Source organism: Lycorma delicatula, chromosome 9, assembly GCF_047948215.1.
Source record: "Lycorma delicatula isolate Av1 chromosome 9, ASM4794821v1, whole genome shotgun sequence".
NCBI classification, from domain to species: Eukaryota; Metazoa; Arthropoda; class Insecta; order Hemiptera; family Fulgoridae; genus Lycorma; species Lycorma delicatula.
Window position 1 is genome coordinate 115,477,241 of NC_134463.1, and position 10,472 is coordinate 115,487,712.

General features: G+C 31.8%; 1 protein-coding gene across 1 annotated transcript; it reads right to left on the reverse strand.

Annotated features, from left to right (window-relative positions):
- Positions 1-280: 280 nt before the first annotated feature.
- On the reverse strand, positions 281-10,024 carry LOC142330045 (eukaryotic translation initiation factor 3 subunit G-like). The gene is made up of 4 exons (XM_075375070.1): positions 9,865-10,024; positions 8,819-8,960; positions 3,005-3,218; positions 281-871 (listed from the first exon to the last, which is right to left on the reverse strand). Exons 2-4 carry the CDS (start codon positions 8,957-8,959, stop codon positions 381-383), a joined length of 846 nt encoding a protein of 281 aa, XP_075231185.1. The 5' UTR covers position 8,960; positions 9,865-10,024; the 3' UTR covers positions 281-380.
- Positions 10,025-10,472: the final 448 nt, after the last annotated feature.

A 10,472-nucleotide genomic window follows, 5' to 3' on the forward strand; every position in this document is an offset into this window, starting at 1 on the left:
TTCCACTTTAGTAACTCAAAGATTGCAGATGTTCTACCTAGTCGTGTACAATTAGAAACATTATTAACAACCCCCTCACTTTCACTCTCTCTCTCTCACTAAATGTTTCCACTCCAACAACCTATTAAGACAGACAGGGTATTTCCTAAATCCAATTGCAGTAGTACTACAGTACTCCATTTTATACACATTACTTTACAAGTAATCAGTTCATTCATTCCCAAAAACCATAGACCACAACCATACAGAGTAATGAAAAAATATGAAATAAAACACTAAATAACTTTACTGACAGTATACGTTTATTATAATCAATCAATTTAACCCCTAAATATAACCAGAAATATATATATTTTTTTTTATAATCAAATTAAAAAGAATTAATTTTGGTTAGCAGGTTTAGACCAATCAACACTTAGAATTAAATGATCATAACCATGACCATCAAGTTTAGCAATAGCTTTAGCAGCATCAGCACGTACTTTAAAATGAATATAAGCAAATCCTTTACAGAGTCCAGACGGTTTATCTTTAGCAAGAAATATTTTTGATATTGGACCGAATGGTTTAACCAGATCTTCAAGATCAGTTTCTTGAGTACTTTCAGAAAGATTTGATATTCGAATAGCAAGTGAATCATCACGACTGCGAGCATTATTCATGCTATCACCACGTTTACCACTGGCACCATCACGCATGCTTGGAGGTACATACTTAACAACAGTTGTTTTTGGTTTCTCCTCAGGTACTGGAGGAACCTTTTTATCATCTGGTTTACCAAGCACCATACGTGTCTCTTTATATGGACAACGTGTAGTCCAATGATCACCATTACAAGTACGACATTTAACACCACCCTTTTCTCCCATACCTGTAAAAAGAAAAACATAATTAACAAATATTATAAAAGTAACAGTAAATTTATTAATTATTAAGAAAGAAAAATTAATGGTTCTTTTTTTAATACAATACCACAAAAATAAAAAATAATTTTACTTTACTTTATACATGCACTGCTACAGATCCCAACTGATCACATTCTGTAATGAATTAATATTCACATATCTCGATAACATCATTTAATATGGTGCTTAAATTTTAGCACAGGCATTGATGATTTCATTTTGAAAACATCTTATTAGGAACGTTTATAATCAAATTTATAACAATACATTACACTCGGAAAAAACTACATGAAATTCTCAAAAGTAAAAATAATGTACACCTTAATATCCTGTAAATCTTTTTACTTCTTAGATTCATGTGTGCTGTGGGTGTAATTTTTTCTAACTGTCCAAGAAATTAAACAAAGGATACCACAGTACCACACTACACACTCTTGATCTTAATCATTCTCTTCAAAGTCTCAATAATAAATATTGAGCCCGTTATTCACCTGAACACTAACATACTCATTTTTTCAACATTTATACAATATTCATAAAGTCACATAACCAAAATGGACAACAATCCTATACTAGCAACAACAGGAATGTTGTTTATTTTGCAGGTTGTACATTTATCATGAAAAACCATTGCATTCTCAAAATCTTGGAATTTGGTGCACAATTTCAGGACAGAGTAATTAAGATCTGTTGTTTTCACAAAAACGACTGCATAATGATATACAGAAATTATTACAAATTTTGTAGCCTAGCTTGAAACTGAAGAGCGAAACTGGTGATTATAAATAGAGACCACTCATCTTGCCAATTTAACAACATAGTAATTACAAGAAATTTATCTATTATTGTGTAATTTCTCACAGAATATGGCCTTTACAGTTCTCAGATGATCTGTCATCACCAGATTTGTATTTACGGAGGAGTCATCTGAAATGTACTGTTGTCAAGAACAACTCGCACGCTTTGGATGAATCAAAAAACATATTGGAGACACCTCTATCAACTGTTCTATCTGCAACTCCAAACAAACTAGCACTGAACATGAATAAACAATTTGATCCTTGCATCAATTTTAAAGCAAATACTTCAAATATTTCTTGTTACATGCAAGTAAAAACAAAAATTTTATATTTTCTGCTTAGTTTCCAGTATCGGATAGTTATCATAAGATAAATATGGTTTATTTAACACATAGGTTGCAAAACTTTATTTTTTATGACCCTATTTAACCCCAGAATTCAGTTTTTACCACCCTACCTTTATATTAATAAAAAATAAAGGCTTAAAATAAAACAGTTAATTTTTTTATTTAATTTACATTTTTTTGTAATTTTTATAATGGTTGGATAATAAAATTTATTATAAAACTCTTTTTTCAAAAATGAAGCTGAGATAAATTAATGAATCAAAATTTTAGCAACATATTCTTAAAAATCGATTTAATAAAAATGGAATTATTCAGATAAAATAATTTAATTTCCATACTTCAGCAATGTAAAGTCCATACTTCAGCAATCTTATAAATTGTGAACGAAGTCCAAATCTGGTCATCATTCCAAATCTCATTTGCTTAACACTAACTTTTACAAAATTCAATTTAGACAAATGCTCAAAATTTCCCTAGAGGCGATATTTCTATTTATATTATTACAAAATCCAAAACTCTTAATACATTGTAAGCACATTTTTAAAGGCAAGAAATACAATTTTAAACAGAAAAATACAAATTTATTTTACCAAAATTTTATTATCCAACCAGTAAAAAAATTACAAAATGTGGAAATTTTATTTACTAAGTTTGAACAAATTTTTATCCTATGTGATTCATCATTAAAAATTAAGCATCACTGGTAATTCAAAATGCACATCTACCATTCAACAAAGGAGATTAACACTGTTTGATCAGATAATTCAACTCAAAAGCTAATGGGTTCGTAACAACTTAAGCAGAATTCACCACAAAATATTAATTTTTTTGGAACCTCAGGATTTTGAGAATAAATGAGTATTGTGATGAATAAATGAGTAGATAGTATTTTGCTTTAATGCATAAATATAAAAGTATATATAATAAATGATATTTATGAAGATTATATTACTTCTCAATTTATCAAAAAGATCCTCTTCAGGTTTATCCTGTTCTTCTTTATTAGTAATAAACTGCATAAAAACATCTTCAGCAACAAATGTAGTCTGAGGATTTGGACCTGGTTTCTCATCTTTTGAGTCACCATACTTTGCCCAAGTTTTTCGTAGAGCAATATTCTTTGAGACAACTCGCTTTTCTACTTTGTATGTTCGTACAATTTTCATCTAATAACAATGTAAAAAAAAGTGATTAATCCATGATAAACTTAAAACTAAGTCATAAACTATTTTGGTAATTCTGAGCAATTATTCCCCCAACCTCAATTTTTCCCATATTGCAATATGTTATATTAGAGGTCACCATGAAGACAAAACAAGAGAAAAAAATTGTGTAATGGTCATAGATAATGTGAATGAGCAGTTGAAGATAACAAAAAGAACAATGTCCATGTTCGGTTATCAGATAACCAAATATATGTATATATAAATTTATAAAATAAATATAATCGAACCAAATTTAACCTATGGTCGCTAGACAAGGTTAGCGAGCAAAGCAGGCATAGGTTAAGTTTGGTTAATTATATTGATATTGTTCTGGCAAATTTTTTCACTTGTTCGTCTTCATGTTGACCTCTAATATAACATATTGCAATATGGGTAAAATTGAGGTTGGGGGAATAATTGCTCAGAATTACCACTATTTTAAGATTAGCAGCTTACAATTCTACAAAACTTTACAGTTTGTGGTTCTATATATATTTTTAAACAATTATTACTATAATAATTCAACAAAGAGTTTTTGTTATGTTTGTCCTCTAAACTCACTACTTCTTACTCTATAATCTAACAGACATTTGATAAACCAAACTCAATACAATAAAGATGTGTAATTAGACTTAAGTAAAGTTTATATTATACTACTCGTCAGATGGCTGCTAAACTTCCGCGTTAACAATTAAAATAACCTCAAAATCCATAATTGTCATTTCAGTATTTCTTCTTATGTTTAATGTCAAGTGTTTAGTGTCAATAAAATAAGCATGTCTTAATTGTACAAATACTTACTTCATAACATTCAACATTGATTTGCATGGCATTTCTCCCGCCACCACCCCATTCAGTTGCGCTAAAGCATAAGACCGAATGTCTGTGCCACAAACGGCTGCTGAGCCTTGAATCAGTTTAGTGATTCAATTAGGTGACTGGCTCCTAGAGCTAACCTAATTGCATGAGCGAACTAAGCATGGTGCCACACACCACTTGCTTCGGGTCCCACCGCACACTTGTCATATATTCTAAAATGGGTAGGCGCACCCCGTCAACTACTAAAATATATATGACATTCAATAAATTAAATTTTTCTCGTCAAGACAGAAATTCGCTGCCATTCCTAGGTCGCTGAATGCCAGTAAGTAATTGTCCATCAATATTAAAGTACTTGGAGCTTTAACTGGCTGATGGCCAACCATAACTCTCAGATAGCTTCCCACAGCGGCGAGGTAAGAGTCTTTCCCTTAAATAAACTACTGATGCCAGTTGAACAAAGCAATGGCATCAAGGAACACCCACACGGTTCGACAATGCGGCTTTTACCCCATTTACTCGTCACTTATGAGTGGCCAATTTTCCCCTTGACCTCTAAGTTGGCCTGAGTTCTGGCCCCCTCAAGAGCTGGGCAGTCGAACATCATTTGTTCGTTTGACTGGATCTCCGTGTAGACGCACAGCTCATCAGCTGCCAGGTAGAACCGAAACAAATATTGGTTCAAATTCTCATGGTTGGAGATCACCTGGGCACCCGTTGCCCTTAAAAACGAAGGAGAGGCATACCATCCCCCCCAGGTCCTGTATAAATCTATACAAGGACCTTCCCTTAGTCGTGATGTGCCATTCTTGCTGCCATGAATCAATTGCAAGGCTGTAAAGCCTCCTCTTCTGGTGACAGATGGACAACTGAACTAAATTTACGAGTGCATTGTGATCACCATTTCACTCTGATACAAGCTTGGCTCGAAACCGCATCCCAAATACCTCAGCCCCCCTACATCTTCACAACTTCCACATAGCCACCCAAACTTTCACCACTAAATCGATTGGCAGAGCCTTTCCCAATACGGTGGTAGCCTCATAGGAGGTTGTTTTAAAAACACCAGTGTATACCATTAATGCTCTATGCTGGGCATTCCTTAAATTCTGAATAAGTGCTCAATTTCTGTCTAACCTATGCACCCAAAAGGACACAGCATAAGAGGCCATACTTTCAAAGATATCTCGGTACACCATGTACAAATGACGGCCCGACAGCCCGTAATCCTTCCAAGCAATCCTCCTAAACTTGTACATCACAATATCTGTGATGAATATGGCGGACTCTATATAGGTGTCCGCCGCTACTTGCTTAATGTAGTTACTAAACAGCAACTTCTCATCAAACAAAACACCTAGGTACTTATGAACCCTAACTCAGCTGATCACACAGCCTTTATACTTAATATGGGGGTTACAACTGTATGATAATTTGTCTGCACCCTTGAGAAGCATAAACTTCAACTTGGGCACAGAAATCTTTAAATTTTGTATGTCCATCCAGCCCTCCGCAGTCGACAAAGCCGCCTGCATCCAGTCTTCTAGCTGCAGTCGTGAATTACCACAAACTAACAGGAGACAGTCATCGGCGAAAGCCTGGGCCGTGACCCCCTTCTGAATGTCAGTCTCAGAAATTCATCAAATACCTGGTTCCACAGCAGGGGAAACCCTGCGGGCTTCCCCTGGTGACAGACTTTTCCACATCCAGGTGCACATCTCTAAACAGAACCGTACAGTTAGAAAAATAGTCATGCACTATGGCTTGTAGGGCTACGGGAACATTGCGGCGTTCCAACTCATAGAGGACAGAACTCCAACACAAGGAAGGAAATGTTGCCTCTATGTCTATAAAAATTGCCAAAACATATTACAGTCGGTGTCTTCCACCTCGGCAAGAGCATTTAAGATGCAATCCCAATTTACATACTATGCAAATTTTTGCATTTATGTATGCAAAAATCATACATAGTATAGATTGAAATCTATACTATGTAAGATTTTTTTGTCTTCGAAACCAAATTTTTCCCACTCCCAGGGCCAATGGTAGGAGATATCAAAAAACTTTATTTAGATAAGTTTTAGGCTCTTATCAAAAGAAAAGTAGAAACTTTAAACGAATTCAATATTTTACTTAATAAGAAAGTTATAGCAATATTTTGTTTTTTTTGGAAAAGCTCCCCCCCATTTCAACCCCAATGATCTGATTTTTCTCATTAATAAACTCAACTGAGATTTTGGGTCATTATATCTTATGTATCAATTTGAAAATGAGTGGCGCAAAATTATGGCAGTTATTGCAACAAGAAAGCGAAATATATATACATAAACTTTTGAACTGACGGTGGTTTTTGAGTCTAGGGAATGTGAAACAAGATATGTCAAAATTTTCCAGAAGTCAAATCATGGTACCCATTACAATAGGTAGCCTGCTTCTTTATGAAATCTACCTAACAGCAGTTTGGAAGACTATTAACCAATGAAGAACAAAAAATCCTACAAGATTCATTCACTGGCTACAGTATAATTAATTATTAGTAAATAAAAAATGTCTAAGTTCCAAGTTAATGTAAAAAAAAATTGTACATACAACATGAACCTTCTAAACAAGACTTAGGCTCTAAAATATACTACAATAGAACTGTAAATGTTGCATCTAACTGTCTAACATTTACATTTAGGTAATGCTGTAAAAAAACGTTTTCTTCATAGTTACAGTTATATAAAAACAATCATTAACCCTCAAAGCAGTAAGTGTTGATTTAATCAATTGATCAATGATATAATCAACACTTACTGCTGTCGATTTAATCGACAGATATATGACGACCGATAAACTGCAACTGTCGATTTTGCTGACAGATGATCCCTGCATACGGCTTGTTTTGAATTAACAAGTTAGCCAATCTTCTTAAGTGTACTATCATTTTAAACAATTCCCTTCTTTCATAGTATACTTTATTTCCACTGGTAGCACTTAAGCTATTTTCTACAGCAACGAAAATCGAGGTAGCATTTGTGGGTACTATCATTGTTTACATTACCGTGTTGTGTTTGCAGTTCGTTCTATTGTTTATGTTTAAAATAACTTTTTATTGCTAGATACACGTAAGAATTTCTGAAGTCTCAAAAAAGTATATTATGTGATCCAAGTTTTATAAACAAAACCTATGTTTTGAACAAAACATATGTAAACTCTGCAGCAGTCATTCATAACCGGTAATATTGTGTTATCTGATCTTCATCTAGTTTAGTTGTGCTTCACCATTTTTAGTGTTAATTTTTTTTTTTTTATTTAACCTCTGGAACAACCATTAGGTATTGCATCAGGGAATGAGATGAAATGATTTGTAGCGTGTGAAAATGCCATGCCTGACCAGGAATTTTTGCGTTGTTTAGGTGTATAACAACACTGTTTATATTATAAAAATATGGCGGTTAAAGGGTTACATGATAGTGAAATAGAGGATTATATTTTAAATAGTGAAAATGAATCTGACATTATTATTGAAGACCCTAATTATGTATCATAGTCAGACAAGTAATTCCTCTGACTCAGATTCAGAAGATACTGCTTCCCTACCTGGGCCTTCAAATAACTCTCAGCCAGGGCCTTCAGAACTAGTATTGACACATGGACTGAGATCCTAGTAGTGTTTTTTTCTGTTAGAAATGTAGGCCTTACCAATCCACCTCCTAGGAATGCTCAGCCAATAGAATATTTCTCTTTGTTTTCCCTGAAAACGTTTGGCTGCGATTAGTTCAAGAAACTAATAAGTATGCCATGAATGTAGCTGCTGAAAAACAAGTCGCTTTAAAATTCATAAGGCATAAATTCACCAGACTATGCAAGAGGGTTGATGTAAACATAGCAATAATGAAAGCTTTTATTGATTTGTGTATAAACATGGGACTGACTGTAAGGAAAAACCACAAATCCTGCTGGAATATTTGTCCATCTCAATACATACCCTTCTTTAATAAAACAATGTCCCCGATGAAATATGAATTGATTAGCAGTTTCATGCATATTGATTCTAAAGCAAATACACCGATTCAACTGTACTTACATTATACTTTTGTTTTGTATTTTAATTTCTACTGCATGTAAAATTAATGAAACAAAAACAGTTTTTCTTAGAATAAAATGTTCTATTACATGCATATCTTAGAATAAGTGTAATTATTCAGTTGTTTGAGAAAAGTGTGCAATAAAAAAACACATTTTCCTCTTTGAGATTATATTCCTTATTTTTTTTTTTACTAAATTATTACTTTACATTAATGATCAAAAATATTAACTTAGCAATATGCTTTGATATTTTCTGTCTAATTTGGTATATAAGAGGGTAAATATCATTAAAATGCGATAACTTTAAGAAAAAGGCTATATATATTGTGCAAAATTACTTGGCATTATAAAAGTGATGTATTTACCACTTCAAGGGTTAAGATTCAACTAGTAAACACTCTCCATAAATTCAGTATTTGTATAATTCATTGGTACTTTGTGCTGAAGAGTAATACATACATTGAAAAAGAATTATTAAAGAAAACACAAACTACAAACATACATTAACAAATATTTACTATTTAATTAACTTAAAATGTAATGATATATATATATATATATATATATATATATATATATATATATATATTAATGAAGAGCTATTTAAATGGTAAAAATTTGTTAATGTAAGATATGCATACATACAAACTTTTTCGTTACAAAACACAAACCTTTTTATTATCATCATTATATTTATATTCAGTAACAGTTTTTATTCCATTCTCAACATGTTCAGATGGGGGAGGCAGTGCTCCTCCAACTTGTTCTACTTCATCTGCCCAGCTTGATTTTACTTCATCTGGTACACGCATTCTACAAAAGAAAATTAAAAAACATAAGAAATTATGCCTAATATACATTCTTCAAATGTTGAAAAATAAATGCTATAAATGGTTTTTACTGCCTTTACTTCATATTTTATATTTAACTTGAAATATTCATTATTTATTAATGAATAAGTAAATATAAATTAGTCAATGAACAACCACTCATCCCTTTAAAAGTTGCATACAAATGGATTATATTAGCTTAACCAACAGTTTTTTAATCAATTTGATACACTTGCTATTTAAATCAAAATAAATTTGCATTATATACTTACTATCAAAACAAGAATTTTATTTTTACGTCACACACAATTTTTATCGCCACACACAATCACATAGGCCATACATTAATATATAAATCATTTTAAAATCTTAACGTTTATTTACATCAAGAAAATATTAGGCAAAAAAAAACCATAATGAACTATGAGCGTCAAATGAAATCCACTGATTTTGTTTTAAAGTATGACGGTTTGAAAACTCTACTAAAAACTAAACAACGCAAGATAAAAGTATTTTTCATCAACGACGACCTACAATTAAAAATATATAATAATTTTCACAAGTAATCATCAATATGGTAAACATCATATCAAAATTGGTCGGGATTTGTTATGTATTAATGTCAAAGAATAAGACTTTAATTTCTAATCATAATTAACAAACACATTTTCAATCATAATTAGAGGATTGAAGTTGTCATATTGTGTAAATAAAGTAGAGTACTAAGTGGATATCGCCTTCAAAGTAACCAGAAATATGATCCAATTCCAACAAAACCAATTGGCATTTAGAATAACAATTTTTTTTTTTAATCAACAACATTCCACAAAAATAACTGTATGAGTTACAGAAAGTAAAAAACGAAATCATAATTATCATCTACTTACTTTATTACAAACGTCACAGCAGAAACTACCAACCACTATAAAATTTGAGGTTATAACAGGGCTACAAAAATTAGTAACCAGTCTTACCACTCTTCCGACAATCGACTTCCGTAAAACTAAATACTGAAAGCCCTGTTTTACATTTTGTTATTTTACCCTTAACATTATGAAGTGGAAACTTATTATTCTTAAGTCCAACTTTTAAGTGTTTAACAATGAATTTATATATAATACTGAATAAGAACCTAATGAGTAATAATTGGTTCAGATATAGCTTACAACTTTATTAAAAAGTAAAGAATTAATAAAAAAAATAAATTACATAAAATTTCTGTGATAGTACTAAGTTTTGAAGAATATATTACGTAATAAAATATTAAAAATTATGATTCAATCTTCTAAAAAGTTGTAGATAATACTTTCAAGACGTGGTGTTACAGTGTCTCTTAAAAAACACAGTAGACTACATTTTCCTGATTAATATAATGTAATATATCCTTTACATATTAATTTATTTGAGATATATCTTAAAGTTATATCTTTTAAACGCATCTTTCCAGATATTTAGGTGGAAAGATGTGATTTTGATCATGTTAAAACAGTAGCAG

Coding starts and splice junctions, on each gene's coding strand:
- LOC142330045 (XM_075375070.1), bottom strand. CDS start 8,959: ATGCGTGTACCAGATGAAGTAAAATCAAGCTGGGCAGATGAAGTAGAA. Junction 3,219..8,818: donor ATAATGATGATAATAAAAAG/GTTTGTGTTTTG, acceptor CATTGTTATTAG/ATGAAAATTGTACGAACATA. Junction 872..3,004: donor TCTTTTTGATAAATTGAGAA/GTAATATAATCT, acceptor TTCTTTTTACAG/GTATGGGAGAAAAGGGTGGT.